At 34.1% G+C, this 25,298-nt stretch overlaps 2 protein-coding genes and 1 pseudogene across 16 annotated transcripts; all 3 read left to right on the forward strand.

Moving 5' to 3' along the window:
* Nucleotides 1-1,550: 1,550 nt before the first annotated feature.
* Nucleotides 1,551-9,087, forward strand: LOC105786565 (putative serine/threonine-protein kinase). Of its 9 annotated transcripts, none has more exons than XM_052621065.1 (8): nt 1,551-1,974; nt 2,093-2,148; nt 2,302-2,428; nt 2,854-2,966; nt 3,242-3,452; nt 4,449-4,686; nt 6,111-6,261; nt 8,491-9,087. In XM_052621065.1, exons 3-8 carry the CDS (start codon nt 2,362-2,364, stop codon nt 8,833-8,835), a joined length of 1,125 nt encoding a protein of 374 aa, XP_052477025.1. In that variant the 5' UTR covers nt 1,551-1,974; nt 2,093-2,148; nt 2,302-2,361; the 3' UTR covers nt 8,836-9,087. The 9 variants fall into 9 exon arrangements, with proteins under 9 accessions (XP_052477025.1, XP_052477011.1, XP_052477030.1 ...); XM_052621051.1 differs by having other exon boundaries at nt 2,093-2,144; XM_052621070.1 differs by having other exon boundaries at nt 2,093-2,144; nt 2,308-2,428.
* A 1,969-nt stretch (nt 9,088-11,056) lies between these two features.
* Nucleotides 11,057-18,496, forward strand: LOC105786568 (RNA polymerase II C-terminal domain phosphatase-like 2). Of its 7 annotated transcripts, XR_008188850.1 has the most exons (18): nt 11,058-11,551; nt 11,626-12,096; nt 12,454-12,664; nt 12,937-13,094; nt 13,195-13,265; nt 13,358-13,463; nt 13,553-13,642; nt 13,905-14,037; nt 14,137-14,543; nt 14,617-14,674; nt 15,121-15,254; nt 15,510-15,563; nt 15,816-15,912; nt 16,323-16,477; nt 16,576-16,716; nt 17,073-17,146; nt 17,746-17,863; nt 17,957-18,092. XR_008188850.1 is itself a non-coding variant. In XM_012613073.2 (16 exons), the coding sequence occupies exons 1-16, from the start codon at nt 11,282-11,284 to the stop codon at nt 18,063-18,065; spliced, it is 2,598 nt and encodes an 865-aa protein (XP_012468527.1). In that variant the 5' UTR covers nt 11,059-11,281; the 3' UTR covers nt 18,066-18,496. The 7 variants fall into 7 exon arrangements, 1 of the variants encoding a protein (XP_012468527.1); XR_008188849.1 differs by lacking the exon at nt 17,746-17,863 and having other exon boundaries at nt 17,957-18,032; XR_008188846.1 differs by lacking the exons at nt 16,576-16,716; nt 17,746-17,863 and adding an exon at nt 18,247-18,496 and having other exon boundaries at nt 11,059-11,551; nt 17,957-18,155.
* A 1,103-nt stretch (nt 18,497-19,599) lies between these two features.
* LOC105786567 (receptor-like protein 47) lies at nt 19,600-24,086 on the forward strand (annotated as a pseudogene).
* The last annotated feature ends 1,212 nt before the right edge of the window (nt 24,087-25,298 follow it).

Here is a 25,298-nt window from a genome sequence, read left to right on the forward strand (position 1 = left end):
AAAATTTATTTTAAAAATATTTTAAAATTAAAAAAAATTTAAAAAGTATTTTAAAAATATTTTAAAATTAAAAAATAAAAAAAATTATTTTAAAAATATTTTAAAATTAAAAAAATTAAAAAAATAAATATTTATTATATCGGGCTTGGGCCAAAAAAGTGGTGCCCGAGGCCCTGCTTGTTTTCTAAACAGGCCTCGTTTTTTGCCCAAGCCCATATTTCGGGCCTATATTTTTACCCAAACCCTCGCATATTTCGGACGGGAAATCGGGCCGGGCGGCCCTCTAGTCTTGACTTTGATATTTTTTATCGTTTTCGAACAATTAACTTAAAATTCGATTCAATTATTTTATATCAACTAATTTTTCATCAAATAATTCGACCGACCAGTGGGTAGTTCCATTATTGTAGGACTAAGGCTTTGATTATTTTAAATTCCAATGACTTTGAAAAATTGAAATGTTATTTTTACTGCCGCCATTGCCCATGTATGTTTTCACATATGTATAAGTCCACCGTCCAGGGTCCTTCCAGCCATGTTTGGTTTGGGTTAATTTCACTGAACATCTCTTAGTTATCACTCAAATTTTAAATTAGTTCTTGAACTTTAAAATATTATAGTTTAGGCGGCCTTCCATTAACTAGTTATGAATGTAGATGTTAAATACTAGTTTGGGCTTGCCGTAGAGTATTTTTGAAACATGTGAATTAAATTATAAACACGTATGTACTTATTACATGGCAACTTTGATATGATGTGTTAAAAAAAATCTTCAAAATATTTTGTTCGCTGCAAATCGACAAACCTCTTGATGTCTTAATATTGTTCTTGGTGAAGGTTTTGTCTCCTGTCTTTATCGAGAGCTCGAATGTCTAAAGAGGTGACAAGTTTAAAAAGCGAAAGCGCCTCGTTAGGTGCGAGCAGTATGCAATTACCCAACAATACTTTATATGTTATAGGGCATAAGTTCAAATCTCACCAAGAGAAAATGTTGAGATTTCTTTTGATGGATGATTTTTTGAGGGTTCAATCAACTTCGGATGGATGGCACTTCGAAACCCAATAAGCGCCATAAAAAATTAAGAGGATTGCTTTTTCTTAAGTACATCAAATCCAAATAGGTCATGCAATAAATACACATGTATTTTAAATGTGCTTCATGCAAGATTTGAGCTAAGATTTAACATTTAAGCTAAACAAGGTTGATAGAAGAACTTAATTGATACATAGTGATTATTTGAAAACTCAATTGGAACATTTTGAAATTTGGGGACCAAATTAAAGTATAGGCCATAGTTTAAGCACTTTCTATGAATTAACCCTTTTATTTTCACGGACAGCCAAAGACAATGTCAAATAGACAAATATAATACCCATTCAAAGCCAAATATATATATATATAAATATATATTAGGTTGACTTGATTGTATTGTGGAACTTTATAAAATAAAACAAAAAACCCTTTCTTTTGCTTGTTCATCTTTGCAAGTAAAAGTTTTTATATTTGTTCTTGTTGGCACCATGTAAACTTCAAAAGGGTGTATGAATGGTTAAAGTCAACAAAGTTTGCCCATCAAAATAAAGAAAAACATATAGCTAAACATTACTGGTTAAAAGCAAAACCACTGACCATAAAATTCACCAACTTCCAACTCCCCTTTTTAATCAGCAAATTGTGAACAAGGTTTTCTATATCGTGTCTTACCTTACTTGTCGAAACCAACCCAATGTTTGTTGTCACTTTCAATGTCTCTCTTTCACTCCTTTTTCTGTTAAATGACCAGCTTTTCTTTGTTTCCCTTTATTTATCAAATCCCCCATAGTCAAATTTTACAACCCAACATGTTATTATACCTTTGATGATGATGATAAATGGATCTTCTTGTTTCCTTGTTATGTCTGCTTCACCATCTTCAAGTTTCAACATACACCTTGTTGGGAACTCAGCCTATTTTAACTCACTGTGTTTGGTAGGTTGGTGAATTCACCTCTCTGCATTTAATTCACTTTGTATCCTTGTTATTATACCTTTGATGATGATGATAAATGGATCTTCTTGTTTCCTTGTTATGTCTGCTTCACCATCTTCAAGTTTCAACATACACCTTGTTGGGAACTCAGCCTATTTTAACTCACTGTGTTTGGTAGGTTGGTGAATTCACCTCTCTGCATTTAATTCACTTTGTATCCTTTTTTGAGCTGTTATCATATCATTGCTTTAAGTTATGAAACTTGGTACCTTTCAATTTTCTTTATTACCCCTTTTTGCTAGTTTATGACTAATGATTGCTTTTGGTTCAGGATCAGCTGAGAGTATCTACACAGCTTACAAGATCTTGAATTGGTATCTGGTGTTTTCCCATGAATTGTAGGTATTTGTTTGATTGTTTCAAAGGAAAGCATCGCCAAGAACAGATACAAGGTCAAGGTAAGATTTTGAGTCTATTTCAGTTGATTTATTGATATGGTTTTTTCAGGCTACTTATAAAGCTCAAATCTTTGGTTTTTAGCTCTTGGTTAGTTACTTTAATAAACATATATAAGCAATGTAGGCTGTAAATGGCTGGAAACCAAATTCTGCTCTTCTTGGTATTGTGTGAATTCATGGTTTTATGGTTTCTTTTGGTATATCTTTGAAAATTGAAATATTGGCTAAAAAGAAAGGTGGATTTTTCCTTATTAAAATGAAAATTGAAGGAGTATCTGCAGAACGTTGAAGAACAATTAACTTTGGCTTCATTAAATGCATTATAAAAGTATCTTTTTTTGCTTTCAAATGAGTTTCTTTTGAAGTTTACCTCAGAAAGTTCTCATGTTGTTTTGTGTATTTGGTGTTGTATTTGTGCATTATAGAGTTTGCCACTGCCAATGTAAGGCTCTTTTCATATAATTCATTGAGATCAGCAACATCAGATTTTCATCCATCAAACAGAATAGGTGGAGGTGGCTATGGAGTTGTTTATAGGGTAAACAAAATACCCTTTGCTATTTTTTAAACATTCAGATGTCTATATGATTGCATATGTATGTATGTGTGTGTGTATGTATGTATGTATGTGTGTGTGTATGTATGTATGTATGTATGTATGTATGTATGGATGTATGTATGTATGTATGTATATGTGTTACGTGTGTGAGAGGAGGTTTTTGTGGTTTTGAGATGAATGCTTGTTTGTGGTACTAATGCCGCTATTAGCAGAGAAAGACACCTAATGGTAACTTTGCTTTTATGATTGCTTAGGGAGTTTTGAGAGATGGCACTCAGGTAGCCATCAAGACACTGTCTGCAGAGTCCAAACAAGGATCTCGCGAGTTTGTGACAGAGATCGATATGATATCGAACATTCGACATCCGAACCTTGTCGAACTAATCGGCTGTTGTGTTGACGACAATCATCGGATCTTGGTCTATGAATACCTAGAAAATAACAGCCTTGCTAGTGTTTTACTTGGTAACTACTTAAATCCTATGCTTTTCATACAAGTTAGAATGAATTAAGAACTATAGCTTGGAGATGCAACATATTATTATTGACCCAAACTTTGTTTAGTTCCTTTCATTTGAACTACTCACTTAAGAACATAGATTATTTGCAGGGTCAAATTATGATTTTGGTCCTCTACTTTTATAATGTCATTGGTTAGTTCAAATAGTAATCAGTGATAACTATTCCGGTTAAAATTCCAGCCTGAGTTTTTCTTAAAAACTGTTTTTCTAACTCATCATTTTGATATTGATTCTTTTGTGTTGGAGGGCATATTTTGAAAAAAAAAATCACATTAGTATTTTATTTGGAATAGTTAACAATAACAAATATCGGATTAATTAGAAATCAAATTATATTAAACTAAAATATAGGGACTAAATCTCAATTTTGAGTATAGTAGAGGTACCACAGCCATAATTTGACTTTTTCTAGGATAAGAACTATGAAGAAAATATTACATTACGTATTTATGTATATTAGTTTAGCCTATCTAATGGTAAAAATATCATGGAAGCCCTTGTAATAGAAGTGGATAGTATTTTGCTTCTTTTACTAAAAAAATGGATAAATTAGTCTTGTACTTTAAATCAAAGAACAAACTGATTCTTCTCTTAAAAATTCTATTCATTTTTACTATTAAAAATTGATACTTTTACGTTAGCGCGAGGTACACATGGCATGCCTCATATCATTATCTAGTTATTCTATTAGCCATGGTAGTTTTTAATAGTAGAAATGGATCAAATTTTTAATAGAAAGGATTGATTTGCTCTTGACTAATGTATAGGGACTAATTTGCCCATTTTTCTGAGTAGAATGGCCCAAATGCAATTTAATTCCTAGTACAAGAGTCTCCGTGGTACTTTTACCTCTATCTAATGCATTGTACTTGAGAGGAAAAACATAGATAGTTTTCAAGATTTTCAGGGTATTCTAATGTCAAGCAATGGTTATTTTCAGGTTCAAGAAGTAAATATATAGCTCTGGATTGGCCTAAAAGAGCAGCCATTTGCTTAGGTACAGCTTCTGGTATTGCATTTCTTCATTATGAAGCTGTACCTCGTATTGTCCACAGGGATATTAAAGCTAGTAATATACTTCTTGATGGGGATTTTCATCCTAAAATTGGTGATTTTGGGCTAGCCAAGCTTTTCCCAGACAATGTCACTCATCTAAGTACTCGAGTTGCTGGAACAGTGTAAGCATGATTCTCTTTGCATTTTGCATCTTTTGCAATGACCTGCCTTAGCTATGTAACTATTTCAAAGCTCATTGATGAAAAATCTTGTTTTAGGTAAGGTTTTTTGATTGATTCATGACTTACAAATGATAAAACCTGCTTTTAGTATTGGTGACGCACAAATATGGTTAATCAACCGCGGTTCCCTTGGAAGCCGAAAGCCATAGGTTAGAGAAGGTCCCCTAGCATGGGAGCCGCAGACCTCTTTAGGAGAGCAGAAGAAGGGCCCTCTCCTTTTAGCTTTTCTCTTTTATGTTGGACTGATTCCTCGGCAAGAGGTTTTATTAGTAGTCAGATTGCATTTTATTTTCTCTACTAAAAGAATAGATAAATTAATTCCTATATATTAAATCAAAGAGCAGATTGATTCTTCTATTAAAAATTTCATCCATTTTTACCGTTAAAAATTGATCCATTTATGTCAGCATAAGGTACACATGGCACATCACGTCACTGTTTTGTTATTTCATCATACATACCAATTTTTAACTATACAAATGGATGAAATTTTTAACAGAAAGAACCAATTTGCATTTTAATTTAATGTATAATGACTAATTTACTTATTTTTTTAGTATAGGGGACAAAATGCAATTCGACTCTTAGTACAGGGGCCTCTATGTTACTTTTACTATGATTCCTCCGTAATAAGTCATGGGGAAAGACTTATATAATCCACAAGTCCTGTGAGATAAGTATGTGAGACATGTAAATGCCACATGTCGATCATGCATAGTCCACATGTTAATAATCATGTAACATTTGACGAAGTGCGATATCATAGATGTCATCCCGAAAATGATCTAGCTAGGTTTCCATCTCCATAGCACCGTAGAACATACAACAACTATATACAAAGCAGATATTAAAAAATAATGGCAGATTAAGTATAGTTCATCATGTTTAGCTCCAGATTTCTCTCATATATATTGTTGATGATTGTAGAGACGAATATATCTATATAGAAGGAGATAATTGTATCAGATGTCCCTAAGCTATGAGTCGAATTTTAAATTTATCCCTAAATTTTAAAATATTTCAATTGAATCGTCAAACTAAGTATCGTTTCAATTAGGTTCTATTAATTTAGCCATCAATTTTGGCATCAAACTGGATCTAGTGTGTATAAAAATATTCATTAATTTGTACGTGCTTAGAAAAGGAACTATGTCAAATTCAATCTAGTGTAAGACCTTATTGGAGAAATACTTTAGTTTGAGGATTAAATTGTAATAATTTGAAGTTTATAACCAATTTAAAATTTGACTCAATAGATTTGGGACATTTAATGCAATTAACCCCACAATGACATTGTTAAGCCACTGTGGTAAGATGATATAATTCAGTGTATTTTTTCCTAAGCCATACTTTATTTTATGCAGTGGATATTTGGCCCCAGAATATGCCCTTTTGGGACAATTAACCAAGAAGGCAGATGTATACAGCTTTGGGGTTCTCATACTTGAAATAGTCAGTGGAAAAAGCAGTACTAAGGCTGCATTTGGAGTGGAATTGATGCTTCTTGTTGAATGGGTATCTTTTTAAATCCTTTTTTCATCACTTTATCTCATCTCAAATTATGATTTTCATCCCCATACTAAATTCAATTTGGGTTTCAGTCATAATTTTATGTAATTTAGTCCTCCTATTATTAAAAAATTCCTTAGTCAGATGCAGCTGTTTTAAATATCCAAACCCGAAATTACTTGTGTTATTTGAAGGGGTAATGTAACTTTTGGCATCTGAACTTAGCAAGTATGTTCACATTGGTCCCTGAACTTTTTTTATCCACTTTGACTCCTGAACTTGAAAATTGTTACTCATTTAAGTCCATTCTGTTAATCACCGTGAAGAAAAAGGTGGATAATGTAAATTTTGGCCCCTAAACTTGGCAAGTAAGTCCATATCGGTCTCTGAACTTGACAGCTAGATTCACTTTAGCACTTGAACTTGACAACTAGGTCTATTACGATCCCTAAACTTGAAATATCTAAAAGTTTGATGATGTAACATTCTGAGATTGTGTCACATCATCACTTGAAAAAAAAAAGATGATGATATGATATCATCTCAGAGTGCCATATATTCAGTGTTTTAATAACCGAAGTGATTAGATCACCAGTTCTCAATTTAACCAGTTCAATCGGTTCGACCGTCGGACCAACAATAATTAAATAAATAATTAACAATTCATAAAAATCTAAAAAGCTAAGTAAATCTGATTTTATTTTATTTTTACTTTTTTTAAGATTTTTATAAAATTTTAATTAATTAATTAATTATTTTTGGTTTGACGATCGAACTGATCAAACTGGTTGAATCTAGAATTAGTGGTTTAACTTGTTCGGCCATTGGTTCGGTTATTAAAACACTGAATATGACACTTTGAGATTATACTACATTATCATCCAAAATTTTTTAAAATTTTTCAAACTCATAGTGCCACATCATCAAACTTTTATAATTTTCAAGTTTAGAGATCAAAATGGACCTAGTTGTCAAGTTCAATTGCCAAAGTAAACCTAGTTGTCAAGTTTAGGAGTCGATCTGTACCTACTTGCCAAGTTCAAGGGCCAAAAGTTACATTATCCCGTTTTTCTTTTTCACCGTCATTAACAGAATAGCTTACTTGCTCTACCAAAAACTACATTGTGAAATTATGGATATCAAAATAGTTATTTTCACTAATTTGTCATTTTAAAATCTTCCAGCTGCATCCCCATGATTTGGACTTTTTTTTTGAAATTCTATATCAGCTTATTAACAGAAATTTTTAGTGCTTTAGATTAATGCATAACATTAATAATAGGAGGACTAAATTATGCTAAAATGATGTATAGAGACTAAAACATCAAGTTGAGTATAGTACATGTACTAAAACTATAATTTGACTATGTATGGTCGTTAGTTAATCCAAACTCAGGCTTTATATAATTAGTCAATTTTGTGGTTTTGGTCCTCTAAAATTATAATTTGTTGTCTACTTTTATAATATCATTAGTTAGTCCAAATAGTTAATATCATTAAACTGTTAATATGGATTTTTTTCTTAAAATTATTCTTTCCAACAAAAAAGTTACATGAGTATTGGCTATTTGGATTAACTAACGACAATAAAAAAGTAGGGGTAAAAAAACTTCTTCAATCTCTCTCAATTTAATCTCTTTTAAAAAAATCGGAGCAATTTAATCCCTATCAAATTTAAAAGTGAGCAGCATAGTGTTTATGCATTTCATCAATTGTGCACAATTTTGATTGATACAATAGCATATTTAGCCTTCAATGTTTACATGTTTTGTCAATTTGGTTTTTGATTCTAAAAGATTCAACAAATTTAGTCTCAACATTTACAAAAATTTTGTAGGCTAAATTTGTTAACAAGACTAAATTGAAAGGATGTGTAAACTTCAGGGCTACATTTGTTATTATACCAATCGAAATTATATACAATTGATGGGAAATATTAACACAATGATTAATTATCCTTCACTTTTGAAATTGACATGATGAAATTGCTTCGCTTTTTTGAGAGGGACCAATTTGCTAAATATCAATATCGAGAGAGACTGAAAAAGTCTTTTCATTCTTACCAAAAAGTAGGACAAATTCAATAATTAACACTGCAACAAGGGTGCTCCAAATTATGCGAAAATAAAGTATAGGTTTAGATCTTAAATTTGAGCATATCAGAGGGACCAAAATCATAATTTGACCTCGATGGTCTCGACATAGTCAGCTGACTAAAACTGCAATGTGACGCAGACATGGAAACTCAAACAAGAAGAAAGGCTTTTAGACATTGTTGATCCAGAACTAACTGAATATCCAGAAGATGAAGTGCTGCGGTTCATCAAGGTCGCCTTGTTTTGCACCCAAGCATCTGCACATCAAAGACCCACAATGAATCAAGTGGTGCATATGCTATCCAAAGACGTGCACCTCAACGATAAGCTGCTAACCGAGGCCGGTGTTTATAAAGGGTATCGCCGTACATCGTCGGAGTTAACATCGTCGTCTTTGAAGACTAAAGGCAAACAATCAATGGAACCTTCTTCTTCTACTAACATTGTTAGCTCTCATAGTATAACAGAAATGCTTCCTAGGTGATGATCATGTAGTTCACTATTACGAGTTGGGTCAAAGGCAGAACTCTTTCAAGAGTTATTTTCTTTACCCACAAGACTCGAGGTTAAAATCTTGCTTCAGTAACATCGACCTCTTTACCGTCCCACTGACCCATTTGGTTTTTATTACAAAGAGAGTGGGTAAAAGCCAGAAGCTCAAAGGCTGTAGCACCCCATTTGTGATTTGTGTAATTATTTTTGAAATTAGTGTATCCAAAATTGATCATTCACAATATGGTGCTTTTTTTCTTTGGTTAAATTCTTCAAAGGATCCCTGTACTTTAAAAATGAGGGTCTAATTAGGTACAAGTATCGTGGAAGCCCTTGTACTCTTTACTCCAAAAAATGGGCAAATTAATCTATATACATTAGATCAAAGAGCGAACTGTTAAAAATTGGTCGTTGTATGTCAAAATGAGGTATGCGTAGCACGCCACGTGTAACTTTCTGGTTATTTTGTCAGCCAAGATAGTTTTTAACAATAGAAGTGGATGAAATTTTTAACAGAAATGTTCAATTTGTTCTTTGATACAATCTAATACCTAGTACAGAAGCTTCCATGGTACTTTTACCGGTCTAATTATAAAGTTCATTTCTCAACTTTATGAAAATCGAGAAGTTAATCTGATTAACATTGTTAAAATTTATTGTTAAATTACTAATTTGGAAATCAATAGTTTAACAATTTATACGTATGGAATTAGAAAAAAAATCAAGAGTTCAACAAATTTTATATAATAAAATAGCAAAATCAATGGTTTAAGTTTTGTCAACAATTGAATTAATTTTTAGTTTTCATTTAAACTACGACAATCAAATCGAGAGTAACTTCTTAAATTTCGTAAAGTAAATATATGAAATTCATAATTAGACCTGAAGATGAACAATTTAATCTTTGTAAATTTAATTTTGAAATAAATAGGTGAAATTGAAAATGAAGATAAAGTTTGAAAGTTAAGGAACATTTATTTATCTTTGTTTTAAAGTGATAGTGAAAAGGATAGCAATTTGATGGTAAAAATTATTATGGAGTTTATTGTATTAGGAATATAAAATTTTTAACAGAAAAGATAAGTTTGTTCATTGATCTAATATATATATATGGATTAATTTGATTATTTTTTGAGTACAAGGAAAAAAATGCAATTTGACTCGTAATACAAGGGCTTATATGATACTTTTACTGTAATTTGATTATTGTATTTTTTTAAAGGGTAAATTGCCAAAATAGTCACTTTTGTTTGTCTAAGATTACATTTTAGTCACTTATGTTTGAAATGTAACGTTTTAGTCACTTACAATATCGTGTTGTAACATTTTAGTCACTGAGCCGTTAATTGACATTAACGGTGTTGCGGTAAGCTGACGTGGCACGTTAAATCATCATTTTAAACAAAAAATTTAGGTTAAATTATACGATTGGTCTCCATATTTTTTTATTTTGAGCAATTTAACTTTTTTTCTTTTATGTTCTTTTAATTTTCCTTTTTTATTCTCAAAGCGAAAAAATTATATTTTTTAACCTAAATTTTTTGTTTGAAATGATGATTTAATGTACCACGTCAGCTTACCGTTATACCTTTAACGACAATTAACCACTCAGTGACTAAAATGTTACAACACGTTAATGTAAATGACTAAAACGTAACATTTCAAACATAAATGCCTAAAATGTAGCCTGAGATAAACAAAAAGTAACTATTTTGATAGTTTACCATTTTTTAAAGGGAATAACTTTTAAGGGTTTGAACTTAACAATTCTTCTAATACTAGGGCATGAACTTTTTGTCCAACTTTTCTAACAACTTTTTTTATAATTCAAGTTCTAATGCGAGAACAATGTCAAGTTTAAGATTTAATTTAGAAAAAAAATATACCCCAATATAAAAAATATTAAATTCAAGCCCCAAATTATAATTTAACTTTTTTTTTAAAGTTAACCATCTAATTTTATGTTTTAAAATAAATTTAATAAAATTCAATCAAAATCTCAAACTAAGCTAAAACTTAAAAATCGACGTTTAACGTGCTACGATTTGGATTTGGTTACGGAGAACTAAAATCATGAAGATTTTCATTTATCAGATTCGGATTTTCACTGGCCCAAACAGGACCGTACATCCAGGTATTTTCGTAATTTCATCCAAACCTCACCTCCTATTTAAACGAACCCATCATTTCCGCTATAAATACTTTGAAACCCAGCCAAAAAAACAAAAAAAAAACCCAAAGGGGGAGAGAAAAAAAATACAAAGAGAGAGAGGAAAAAGAGAGAGAGAGAGTAATGAAGAACTTCACTTCACGGATTCTTCTTTAATCTTTAAGCCTTAAATCTCTTTACATTTTACTGTTTTACCATCCCACTTTTCTTCCTTAATATTATCGAATCCAACTGGGATTTTGAATTTTTCGCCTTTTTAAAGAAAAAAATGAGTCGATTAGGGTTTAAATCCATGGTGTATCATGGAGACTTTTTTTTGGGTGAACTGAACACTATCCCTATCACGGACTCGAATTTCCAGTTCCCGAATAACGAGATTCGTATCCACCACATCTCCCCTACCAGCGAACGATGTATTCCTCTTTCGATTCTCCACACGATTTCCTCATTTCCCGTTCGTTGCAAGCTCGAATCCCCTTTTCCCGTAGAACAGCCGCATTTGATTCATCTTCACGCCTCTTGCTTTTACGAATTCAAGGTTTCCTCTAATTTTTTTAAATATATATATTAAAAATAATTTAATTAATTAGTTTTGACTGTGGTTTTTTTTAGACGGCGGTGGTTTTGGTTGGAGATGAAGAGGTGCACTTAGTGGCAATGCCGAGTAAACAGAAGAAGTTTCCTTGTTTTTGGTGCTTTTCGGTCTCTACGGGACTGTACAATTCTTGCTTAGGGATGCTTAACTTGAGGTGTCTCGCGATTGTTTTCGATCTCGATGAAACGTTGATTGTTGCCAACACGATGAAGTCGTTTGAGGATAGGATCGAAGTGCTTAGGGGTTGGATTGCGCGGGAGAGTGATCCGATTCGTCTTTCAGGGATGTCGGCTGAATTGAGAAGGTATATAGATGATCGGTTGCTGTTGAAGCAGTACGCGGAGAGTGATTGTGTTGTTGATAATGGAAAAATGTTTAAAGTTCAGATGGAAGAGGTTCCACCTTTGTCTGATGGCCATGAGAAAGTTGTTCGGCCTGTGATTAGGTTGCAGGACAGAAATATTGTGCTTACTCGTATCAATCCTGAGGTTAGAGAAACAATTATTGACTTGATGTGTTTTTGTTGATTTAGTTGTTTATATATTAGTGGATTTGTGTTCTCCAATGATTGTTCATAGAAACATAATATCGATATGGATTCCATCGGTTGTTTTAGAAGTTAGAACAAAGAAGCTCCATCCCTTTTTGGCATATTTTACGGATAAAAATAAATTGGGATTTATGTTGTATCATTTGTAATTTACTGAGCTGATCTTCCTTCCGTGATATAGGCATTTTGATGAGTGCTTAATGTAACACGTGAAACAATGGATGAATATAAGGATTCTGTTTGGAATATGAAGTTGTGTATGCTTTCTCATTTATGAATAGTTTTCTTTGTACAGATTCGGGATACCAGTGTGCTGGTGAGGTTACGACCAGCGTGGGATGAATTGAGAAGCTATTTGACTGCGAAAGGACGAAAGCGCTTTGAAGTATATGTTTGTACTATGGCTGAAAGAGATTATGCATTAGAGATGTGGAGGCTTCTTGATCCTGGGGCACATCTGATAGGTTCAAAACAACTACTGGACCGAGTTGTTTGTGTCAAATCTGGCAAGTCGATTAACGAGTTTAACTATCTTCTTTTGTACTTGAGTCATGGTGTGCTATCATTCAAATGATGAAATTTTAGAAATTAATTCTAATTCTTTTTGGAATCTGAGTTTCTGATTCTTAATTTTCTATTAGCATATGTGAAAATTGTCTCTTCAAGCAATGAACCTGTAGTAGTAGTAGGTAGCCTCCCTTTCTTGTTGGTGCTACTACTTTGTCGACTGCTTTAGCAACCATGTAATGTCTTTTTGTTTTCTTAATGACTTTTACAGGTTCCAGGAAATCTTTGCTAAATGTGTTCCGTGATGGCAAGTGCCATCCACAGATGGCAATGGTAATTGATGATCGTTCAAAGGTCTGGGAGGATAAGGATCAACCTCGAGTTCATGTAGTTCCCCCATTTGCTCCGTATTATGCTCCTCAGGCGGAGGTACATGCTGTGCCTATTTGTGAGCTAACTTATTAATAATCTGAGATATTGTTTTCCTTTTCTGATTTTTTTCTTGGAAAATCTTTTCCCTCTTTATTAGACAGCAAATGCAGTTCCAGTCCTCTGTGTGGCAAGAAATGTTGCATGCAATGCCAGGGGTTTGTTTTTCAAGTAAGCCATTAATTTTGTGTGGTAGATGGCTATCCATCATTATCATCCTTTGATGTCTGCATTTCTAACTTCTGATGGTATGTTTTATTTAGAGAGTTTGATGAGAATGTATTGCGGAAGATGTCTGAAGTTTTTTATGAAGATGAGGTGGTAAATCTGCCTCTTGCCCCTGATGTGAGCAACTATTTGATGTCAGAGGTACTTAAATTGACCATATATGATAATTAGTTATGAGAATCTTTGAATTTCCAATTGCATTTCAAGTATTTACTTGTCACTGATTGCAGGAAGCTAGTTTTGCTTCAAATGGGAACAATGGAGCTCCTATCTGTGAAGGAATGAACGGAGCTGAAGTTGAGCGGAGGATGAATCAGTCTGTAAGTTTGGTAGTTACTTGGTGAATGAATATAAATTTGCCAATTGTCCTTGGTCTGGATACTACTTTTGTTGAATAAATGCTCTAGCAACAATTAATAAACTATACACATGATAACGTTGTGTTGCACTTTGCCATCTTTTGGATATGTTCATTCTTTTCAGTTGCTTCTAGTGATGTGTGTTGCCATTTTGAGTTTTTTATTATTTGAAATGTGTTTTTTCCCTTAATTTTCATTATTATAATATCTATAGTTTATTCAGGAGGAGAAGCATGTTTTGGACTCTTCCACTCGTCCAGTTACAAATAACCCTGAGTTGCGGTCTGAAACCTCTCAGCCTCCTGTTACAGATATTGTTGGTCCTGCATCTTCAGTAGCACCATTGCCTTCTCAGAGTAGGATTTCAGTTTAATGTTATTGTTTTGAGCAGAAGGCATTATTTACTGGGTTGGAGTGTATTTGGCCTTATTTTTTTACTTTTAACTTTATCTTAGAACCTAGTATACTTGGAGCTCCTGGTCTGCTTTCAAATCCTATGATGCTTGGAGCTTCTGTAAGAAGAGATAACAACGGTAGTGAAGGTGATTATGACATGAAGAGAAGAGCCCTTGGCATAAAACAGAGTTTAGACTTAAGGAATCAGAGCTCGATCCAACCTCCACTCCTACCTAAATTTCCGATACAGACATCATCATCATCAGTAGTGCCTCAGGGAGGTTGGTTGGTGGAAGAAGACATCAATGAATCGCATCTAAATGATCGACCATCAGGCACTACACAAGAATCTGATGTATTAAAATCTGATAAATTGCGAGGTTATCAGAATCCGTTTCCTCATACAGCACCTGGTTCTGTTTCCACTGGTTTACCATCGTATGCATCCCAAGTGAAGATTGAAGAGGTTTGATCAAAATTCCTCTAGAATTATCTCATTTAACCTGTGCGCATCCTAAATTTTGTCTTGTATGCTTCAGGCACGTACTGGACTTGATACACCGAAGCAGAATGTTCTGCCTACTGCTCATTTATCAGGTTTCTGAAGCTATTATGCTTGTCTTGTGTCATTCAGTTGTTGCATGATATTGATATTCTATTGAAAGGAGGCTTGTGGTCTTGTAAATATGTTACTAGGTAAAATAGTTTGAATAACGAATAATCAGAGCTACTATGCATGGCAGATAAGTTATGGAGTATATGGAGATAAATATGCTTGTTAAAGTGTAATTGATAAATAATCGTTCAAATGAGAAAAGAAGCTGTCTAGAAAATCCAAAAGCAGGTAGAAGAGTTGAACATGGAATGGAGGAGTTGAATTGGGTCTTTTTGTATTGTTGCATTAAATTAGATGAATTTAGATATTGTGGAAGGACATGGTTCCAAGGTTTGTCATGAACATCTATTATTATTGTTTGGAGTAAAGGCGGTTTTAGATAACTGGGTAGTAACTTCCGTAAATGATTGTTTGAATTCACTTGCAGAGATAGGTGGAACTCAGAATCATCTGCCTTCTATTACTAGAGAATTGCAGTCTGAAGGTGGAAAAATGAATCTTCTACCCTCCCATTTGTCGATAGGTGTTCTACAAGAAATTGGACGAAGATGTGGTTCAAAGGTACCTTTACTTTGAGGGTTAGGATCTCATCCATTAAATTTCCTTTTTATCGTATACGACTTCAATGACCATTCATGAGTACGACTGTCACAATTTATTTGTGGGTCCTTTTCTTGTGAATGGTGCTGATGAGCGTAAAGTAGTGTACAAAAAACAATAGAGGGGAGACCAGCTCTTTAGGTGCATGATTATTTATAGTTAAGCTTGATTGCCTTGTTTAATCTATCTACTGTTTTTCAAATTTGTATTTTACAGGTTGAGTTCAGGTCTGTGGTAAGCACCAGTAAGGATTTGCAGTTTTCTGTTGAGGTCAGTGAAAGCTGTACTTCCTTGCTAATAAATGGAGTTCTTCTGGATTGATCTGAATTTTCAACTGTGTTTGCGCCTTGTAATATTGTGAAAATGCTTTGTTTTTTGTGGTATTGACATGTATTTTTTTCTTGAAACTAGCTTCACTAATACTCTTTGTTCCCTTATTTCCTTTACCTTCTCTGATTGTAGTTTGTGAATTTGTTTTGACTTTTCAGAAAGCATCTCATTTTTCCAGCTTATTTTATTTAGGTTTTGTTCACTGGGGAGAAGATTGGTGTTGGAATGGGCAAGACAAGGAGGGATGCTCAGCAGCAAGCTGCTGAGCTTGCTCTTCATAATTTAGCAGGTGCGTTCATTCTTGGTTGTTTGTCTTGCTGTACTTGTTATTATAATTATTTGTTTCAAGACTGGAAGCATGCACCTTGGTTTCAATATGATTGGTCAGAAATGAATGATAAGGAATATAGTCCTTGGGCTATAAGTGTATTCGTCTTTTTTAACTTTCTCAAAGGTCCCATGAGTTCTATTTAGTTTCATGAAAGGAGTTTAAACCTTTTAGTGCTTTTTGGAACCTTCTAGGGCTATGGATATGCATATTTTCATGCATCATACTTGGTGAAAAATATGATTGTGTTATAATACGGGTGTATTAGTAGATTATGCAGGTTTTTTTGTTTCCAGTTTGTGTTTTTCTTAACTATGACATCAAGTGAAGGTGCAGGAAGTACCTAACTAATTATATACATGGCATCTCAGAAAAATATGTAGCATATATAGCGCCTCGTTCGGGAGCTGTGGATAGAGATTTCAATAATCTCTCTCTTGGAACTGAAAATGGATTTCTATGGGACGTGAATCCTGCATCAAATGAAGCAATAAAAGAAGGTTTTCCTAAAGATAATACTTCTGAGGTGGGCATTCCTGATGATGCTTTCATTACTTGATTTGATTTCTTTGTTTATAGAAAGGTGATGCTTGGATAAACGGTATCTGGGCAAAACTTTTCCAGATATAGGTAGTGGTTATACGGAGAGAAACCACTCCTCTTTGAATTGCACCAAGATGTAAGAGCTAAAACTCTTCAAGGAGAGTGGGCCAGCTTATTGTCTGCTACTGTTGCCTTAATTGGCTCACTTAATCCTTTTAAGAGGTAAGGGCTTGGTGTCAGTCTTTAGTTTGCCCATTATCCAAGTATTCCCAGTACATTTCTTTCAGATATTTATTCCCTCTTGTAGATGTAATATCATGGACGTAATTTCCTTGAATGTGAATCCTCTGCTAATATCCCATGATTACTGAGTTTGATTTAAATACTTGGAGATGTTTACAAGCAATCATGTTCTCAAGTAAAATGAGTTGATTTATGTACTTGGAGACTTGAAATCAGGTTTTAGAATGGCTTATTAATAATTATTTTTGTTTTCGTGAATGACCGGAAAAGATTGCATTCAGTGATTTCAGCTGGTATAGATTGACCGACTTGTTTGTTTGATGACTAAATATCAGGCTGCTGAAGAACCTGGGAGTAATTCATCCAGTATAGCAAATCAACCAGTTGAAAAACGTGCGAATTCTCCAAGGTATATATGTTTTCCTTTTGTATCTACTCTTGTATTTGTAGGATGTATTTATGCCCTTAGCCTTGAAAATTATGGAAAGTAGGGTTCACTGACCAAGTGCTGACTGAGTTCTCATATTTAAGTACATTCAAGTAGATATGTCAATTGCGTGAGTGGGATTAGTTTTGGCTTTGGTCAATTCGTGTTTTAAAATTTTTTAGTCACTTCGGTTCAGATCAATTTCATGTTGGGGTCGTTTCAAGTTCAGGTTATTTTGGGTTTGAGTCATCCAGGTTTGAAGCTAAGGTTTTTCGAGTCAGATTATTTTCTGTTTGGGTTGTTTCAATTTTCAAATTTGAATTGTTTTAGGTTCGGGTTGAACAGGTTTGGGTTGTTGGCTTCTTATGGTTAAATTGGGTCAAGTTGGGTCGGTTGACCAGGTTGGATTTATGAGTTCGAATCAGAATTAACATGTCTACGTTCAAGGCTCATGTGCCTTCCCATGTCATTCTTACTCAGAACCTCATCTTTTCCAGTGTTTTTGTTCCATATCTTAGGGTTTGCATGGCTTTTACATCAGAGAGATGTTTTTACTTATTTGCACTTTTATCTACGATTAGGAGTTAGGACTGCTATTGCAAATCTTCATCAGACAGTGACTGGGTTTCATTGTGGAAACTTCCCTCGTTTCTCGCCTATCCATCACCAACGTGGACTCACTTTTTGAATGGAATAGTAGTTAGCATCAAAGGATGGGAAATTTTTTTTTGAGCTTTGAGGCTTTAAGAAACTAATGTTTTGCTTCTTAACGTTAGTTATCTCTATTTGCAGATTTTCTGAATCTATGCCGAGCAAACGGTCAAAGGAAGGAGTTCTGCGTCGATTAGGAAGTAGTCTATCATCCTCACGGCAACCGAAAAATGAGCATACCATTTCATGACAAGCCATGAGAAGGATTTGAGATGACATGAATTTTGCGTAGCAGATACCAACCTTTTTTGCAGAATTAGAATTTATAACTAATTCTGAGGTAAATAGATCTCTTCTGGAAATATGGAGGCAATCTTTAAATTTTTTTATCCTTTTTAACCTAACATTTCCTGCAATGTGTATGATCGAAGGCAGAGCTTTATTCTCAGATCACAATTTCAATGACCGATACGAATTTTTCGGCCCAAATCCTATCTCTTCTCTTCGGGTAATTTACATTCTAGATCACTGATAATCCGACTTAAAATGTAAATTGTTTCCTCTTCTCTGCATCTCTTCTTGCTTGCATATGCATGTGCAAGTATATTTTGGTACTTGCAGATTTGATGTATTCTCCTTTTATACCATTCACTGTCAAGAAGTTTCAAATTCATCGTGGAATTAGCATTTCTCATTATGATCTTTGTGGTTAGTGGTAAGTTTCTAAAATTTTAAATATTTGCATAAAAGTGACAAAGTGTGATAATTATGATAGTTAATCAAATTTAAGTTATAATTGAGAGGACAAAATTATGAGTAATAAATTTTAGTTATGTTTCATTTTCACAAGTTTCTCACTTGAGACAGCACAAAAGAGAACCCTAAAATTCAATAGCAGAAACGAATCTAAATAAAAATGAAGCATTGCCAAGTTTTTCAATCCAAGAATTACAAGAAAAATTAAGCAAACTAAGCATAAAGGTATCCTAGTTAATTAACTAGAAAATGCACCCATGGTGGTCCTCTTCCCATACACTTGTCTCTATGCCTTGCCTATTCAAAGTTTATTGTATGAAAAAATACATTCAAAATCTGTTTAAGTTTCATTATAATCCAAATCGTCCCATCTCTGCCGATGTATTTTTGGCATTCATGGTCCTATAATTTCTCACTGCATTTGGATAAAATTTGAGAATTAGTCCTGTTTACGTTCCACATGAGGTGTGGTAGAGGGGCGTTGGAGTTTATATTCCACGATACATTCCGATGTTTATGTCAATAGACAGAATAATGGAATAGTTGAATGAATTTTGCTTTATATTTTTGGGTTATCCGTGGATTATCTTTTTACATGAGAGTGCTTGTTTTTGACTAGTCAAGGCTATTGTTCTTAGCTCGACAAGGTCATGCTCAGGGATTTTACTCCATTGCCCGCCCTTTTGTTTTGCATCGGGTGTTTGTTGAATTAAGTGTAATGCTATAATAGGTACTATTTAAGAGTTTTTGAAGTTTGGGTTTCTTGGGTTGCTTATTCCTTGAGCATTTAAGTTTATTATCTTAGGTTGGGTTCTTTGTTCCAAAAATATGTTATAGAGAACATTTACACTAAATGCTATTTTTTTTTAAATTTTGAAAGAATATTGTTTTAGAAACATTATTTTATTATTTTAAAATGAAGTTTAATTCTTTTCTTTTGCATTCAATTTTAACCTTTTCATATTATTAATATCAAGTTTTTCATATTTCACATGAAAAATAATTCAAATAATTTTAAAAAAATTAAATTGATGAAATGTATTAATAAAGGTCATGGATAAAAATAAAATATCGATAAAATATTAAAAAGATAATTGTAAAAGCAATGCATGAACATGAAATATAAATAAGAACAATGGATGGTTACTTCTGCTTCAAAAAAGAATAAAGAATAAAGAATGGTTACTTAAATTAAAAAGAAAATGAATGGTTAATGCAATGGATGAAAGTTAAACATTGACAGAAGAGTTATGGATCATTTATTTTTACACACAAGCATTAGTCATTTTTTAATAAAAAATGGCTTACCATTAGGTATTATTCTTATTTTTCCAAAATTTTCTTATTATCAAGTATATTAATTTAGTGTATTATTCCACACCATGATTTATTATTTCTTGAAGTCCAACTTTTAAAGTTTGTCTGGCTGATCCACTTGTGCAAAAATGAACCAGTCAATATAGGGACATAGATAAAAGCAATATAGGGACCAAAGATCCCAGATCTATTATTCTTTGGTAGAATTAAGGGATCTATGTTTATTTTGAAAAAAAAAACGTGTTTTTATTCTTGGTATAAGAAGAATGGAAGGAAAGTTCAATGTGTAAGCCAGTAAAGGTCCCTCGAAGCACTCTGTAAGTTGCATATCAGAGACTTTGAATGAGGTCTTCCATAATTTCCAATATGATTGAAACCAATAATCAAATGTAAAAACGTTTTTGGTCTATACTGCAGTATTGAGCATTCATACGATACTACTATAGCATCCTAGCTTTCTCCCTCCCCCCATTCCTTTTTATTGTCAATATGCCTTACAGTTTTTCTCCATTTTTCAATAACCTCACAAAAAAGAAAATATGAGGACTCTGTTTTCGTGGCTCTTATTCAATTCATTTTTTGCAATTTTCTTTAGCATTAGCAACTTGGTTTTAGTTTCTGGCCAATGTCAAAGCGATCAGAGACAATTGTTGCTCGAATTGAATTTGAGCGGCAGCTTCCGTTCTACTACTTTTGCTACCCCATTAGGAAGGCTAATGAAATGGAATCAAACTAAGGATTGCTGTTCCTGGGAGGGTGTAAGTTGCGATGCTGGTGGTCATGTTATCGGTCTTGATTTGAGCATTCGAGGAATTTCAAGTCCAATTGACGATTCAAGTAGTCTTTTCCGTTTTCAACACCTTCAGCGACTCAATTTGGCTTTTAATTGGTTCAAGACCTCTTTTCCTACTGGTTTTGATAAGTTGGAGAATTTGAATTATCTTAATTTGTCCTATTCTGGCTTTAAGGGACAAATCCCAGTTGAGATTTCACGCTTGACAAGGTTGGTCACTCTCGATTTTTCTGCATTTCCAATTTCTAAAACATCATTGAAACTTGAGAAGCCAAACCTAGACATGCTTGTTCAAAACCTCACAAGGCTAAGATTTCTCTATCTTGACGGCATAACTATATCAGCTACAGGGAATGAATTGTGTCGGGACTTATTGCCGTTCACTAAGTTGCAAGTGTTGAGCATGTCCGACTGTTATCTTTCAGGACCTATACCATCTTTCTCATCATTCAAAAATCTTAGAGAGCTAAACCTTGGTGATAATCAGTTAAGCGGGACTATTCATTCCACTGACTGGTCAGGCCTTTCTAAGCTAGAAATTGTTGACTTAAGTAACAACAAGCTAAGTGGAACCATTCCACCAACTTTGTTTGGGATTCAATCACTGCGGAGACTTTTCCTTTCCCAAAATCAATTCAATGGCAGCATTGGTGACCTTCATGGTAAGGCCTCTTCACTGCTTGGTACTCTTGATCTTAGCAGCAACAAGTTACAAGGGCAATTTCCAATGTTTGTGTTTGAACTCCATGGTCTCACTTTACTGGATCTTTCTTCAAACAACTTCAGCGGTTTGATACCAATGAGTGCCTTTCCAAACCTAAGGAATCTTTCTGATCTTGACCTCTCATATAACAGGTTGTCTATTGATGCCCCTGCTACTAATATCTCCCCACCTTCTTTTCCTACATTTACCGCATTGGAATTGGCATCTTGCAACTTAACAGAGTTCCCTGGTTTCTTGAAAAATCAGTACAGCTTAAATTACCTAGACCTGTCAAACAACCAGATTCATGGAGAAATACCCAATTGGATTTGGAAATCAATAAATCTCTGGTACCTAAATATTTCTCAGAACTTTCTTGTAGGATTTGAAAGACCTATGAAGAACATAAATTCTGGTATTTGGATTCTTGACCTGCACGGCAACCAATTGCAAGGGCAAGTTCCAATTCTTCCGTCATATGCCACCTATCTGGATTACTCAGACAACATTTCAGCTTTGTTTTACCAGCTCATATTGGTGACTCCCTCCAGTTTGCTTCTTTCTTCTCCCTCTCAAATAATAACATTCATGGGAGTATCCCTGAGTCATTATGCAACCATACAAATCTCCAAGTACTTGATCTATCTAATAATTCCATGAGTGGGCCAATTCCTCAATGCCTATTTCAGATGAGCAGATCTCTTGGAGTACTGAATCTAAGGCGAAACAATCTCAGTGGCATCATTTCTGACACTTTTTCAAAAAGTTGTAGGTTACAAACTCTCAATCTCAATCAAAACCTATTGGAAGGAAAGGTTCCAAAATCATTGGGGAATTGCAAAATGCTAGAGGGTTTAGACATCGGCAACAATCAAATCAACGACTCGTTCCCATGCCAGTTGAAGAATATAACCATGTTGCGTGTCCTTGTTTTACGATCCAACAACTTCAATGGTCACATTGATTGCCCCGGAAGTAATAGTGGATGATCAATGCTTCAGATTTTTGACTTAGCACCCAATAATTTTAGGGGTAAACTGCATCTAACATGTTTGGGGACTTGGAAGGCTATGCAGCCTAATCCGGATAAAAACCAATCAGAGCTCAAACATCTCCAATTTGAAGATTTTGGAGGCGGTGTTAAATATCAAGATGCAATAACAATTACCATCAAAGGTTTAGAGTTGGAGCTGGTGAAAATCCTGACCATGTTCACCTCCATTGACATTTCATACAACAACTTTGAAGGGCCAATACCAGGAGTAATCGGCAAGTTCAAAGAACTTCTTGGCCTTAACTTTTCACGTAATGCTTTCACAGGTTCAATCCCATCATTTTTTGGAAAATTGCAACAGCTTGATTCCTTGGATCTCTCAAGCAACAGCCTACGCGGTGAGATCCCTTTTCGGCTAGCAAACCTCAATTTCCTTTCATTTCTTAACGTCTCAATTAATAAGCTAGTGGGTCCAATCCCAACGAGCACCCAACTTCAAACATTTTCTGAAGCTTCGTTTGAAAACAATACCGGATTATGTGGACCTCCTTTGAAGACAGCGTGCGGATTGCCATCAGCTAAAGAAGACAGCCCTTCAGATTCTGAGACAGGGAGCATTATAGACTGGAATCATTGAAGTGTCGAGATAGGGCTTATCTTTGGGTTGGGAATTATCATTGTACCTCTTATCTATTGGAAGAGATGGAGGATCTGGTATTTCGAGCGTATCGATCGTGCTCTCTCCAGGCTTTTCCCCCGTCTTGGTCGTGAAACAAAAAAGCATGGGAGGAGAGTAAAGCAGAACCAAAGGAGGAGGACCCAGCAACAATTGGGATTAAGGAGTAGGGAATAAGTTAAAAAGAGGTACTTAGCTGTCTCTTTCCTTGTATTATCCAGTTTCTGGTTTCTGTTTCAACTTTCAACTGTATCCTGTTTCTTTTGGATTAAATAAGTAGAATTATCCCAAAGTGAAAAAATATTCCTTCCAGATATGTTGTGTTGGAAACTAGGCTAGCATTCTTTCAGTTTTAAGAAAATCATAAAATGCCTTCTCTTCACTTATCTTGCTGAAACATGATTGCATCAATGACATAAACCTCATCAGGACGAGTTATCCAGTATGAAACTTGGTTACAGAATCTAAAAGTTCATTTAATACTTGCATGATAATTGTAATGTAATTTCTTGTCTTGTTTATAAACATGGTAAATTCGATTACTGGTTCCAACCACTTAGATTAGATCATTGAAGAACCTTAGCACTTCTCCATCGTGAAAATTTGACATCAATTTTGCATTATATCAAATCTGAAATAACTTGTATGCAGAGAAGAGAACCCATAAACATCCTAACACGATTGCTTGAAGAATGTTAATTTCATATCTGAATTTGCTTTGCTTGTTACCTCATAATGAATTGTTTGTTAGGAGCAATCCCATTGATGAGTTTATCGACTAAAATGAGTTGATTTATGTACTCACTTGGAAACTTGCAATCAGGTTTTAGAATGGCAGTGAGCAACACGATTTTGTGTAGCTGACTCACTTTTGCTGGCCGTGAACCAGTCAACAAGTTATTAGATATGGATAAAATCAGTGTAAAAGACCCATTATCTGTTTAATCATGGTGCCACTAAGGTTCTTGCTTCATTGATGATGCACCATTAGTGTATCAAAAGCTTCCATCAAGTATCAAGCTTGTAATTTTATTTTCCGCTCTCCCCATTCACTTTTTCGAATCATCCAGCAATAGTAATGGCGCAGCAATTATGTTTTTGGTTTACACGGCATCATTGAGCATTCATACCACTACTATAGCATCCTAGCTTCCTCGCCCCCCCATTTGTTATTATCAACATCCCTTGCAATTATTCATCTTTTTCAACATGAATACGAAGAGCTTTTCTTGGTCTTTATATCCAAGTCTCACTCTCCACTGCGACGTAGTAGCATATCTAGGGTTATAAATGAATGACCAGTTCGATTTCTATTCCTTTATCAAGTTTAATAAATGAACATGAATAAGATTTTAAAGCTCATTTATTAAACGAATTAAACACGAACAAAACTTGTTCAATTTATTTATGTTCATTTAAAGTTTGTTTATTATTTATTTATTATATATTAATATTTTTTTTGATTGTTTGCGTGTTTATTTTATTTATTTACCATATATTTATATATGATTATTTTGAAATTCTTAATGAGCGCAAATCAAACACGAACAAAACTTATAAATAAATGATCGAACATGAATAAAAGTTGTCTACAAAACAATAGAAATACTGAATTCAGAATTGTGAGGGATTGTTTAAGAGACGGGTAAGCAATGGAGAAAAGAGAGGAGAGGATGAAGATAAGTTGGATTTTATGACTGTAGGACTGATTTTTCCAAGTTGCAAAAACAAAATGCTGAAGAATGGAACAACCAACAAAGAAGTCAACACCAACAAGGTCTTTGAGTCAATGGTTTTGGCTTTGTTATTAGTGAGAAAAGGTGTACGGAATTAATTCAGGGTTCAGCCAAGACACGGAATTTAAGCTTTCAAAATGGACTGCTTCTCTTGATATGGACATTCAACCAATCATTGAATGGTGATAGGGTAAGGCTACCAGTTTCCTTCTTCAGTCTCCTCTCATCTGATCATCTAAGTCTACTGCAGACTATTGCAGACATTGAATCATGAATCTTTATATCTATTTTCAACTTGAAATAATTTCCTTTCGTACAAAGAGCTTTACTAGGTCTTCACTCTCCTCTACCATGCTTGATCCCCGTGTCACCACATCTCTGCTTTTTGTCGTAAACACCCGTTTTATCCTGTTGATGAAAAACCAAAAGAGACAAGTTACATGTATTGAAATATAAACAAAATATTAAGTCATATTCTCATAATACTTCATGGAAAGATAAGAGTCGG

This window comes from Gossypium raimondii, chromosome 1 (assembly GCF_025698545.1).
Source record: "Gossypium raimondii isolate GPD5lz chromosome 1, ASM2569854v1, whole genome shotgun sequence".
NCBI lineage: Eukaryota > Viridiplantae > Streptophyta > Magnoliopsida > Malvales > Malvaceae > Gossypium > Gossypium raimondii.

Excerpts from the sequence above, each read along its gene's own strand:
- LOC105786565 (XM_052621065.1), top strand. The coding sequence starts at position 2,362 with ATGAATTGTAGGTATTTGTTTGATTGTTTCAAAGGAAAGCATCGCCAA. Across the intron at positions 2,429-2,853 it reads AGAACAGATACAAGGTCAAG|AGTTTGCCACTGCCAATGTA; the intron begins GTAAGATTTTGA and ends TGTGCATTATAG. Across the intron at positions 6,262-8,490 it reads TGATGCTTCTTGTTGAATGG|ACATGGAAACTCAAACAAGA; the intron begins GTATCTTTTTAA and ends AATGTGACGCAG.
- LOC105786568 (XM_012613073.2), top strand. The coding sequence starts at position 11,282 with ATGAGTCGATTAGGGTTTAAATCCATGGTGTATCATGGAGACTTTTTT. Across the intron at positions 12,665-12,936 it reads AGTTGTTTGTGTCAAATCTG|GTTCCAGGAAATCTTTGCTA; the intron begins GCAAGTCGATTA and ends TGACTTTTACAG. Across the intron at positions 14,675-15,120 it reads GCCTACTGCTCATTTATCAG|AGATAGGTGGAACTCAGAAT; the intron begins GTTTCTGAAGCT and ends ATTCACTTGCAG.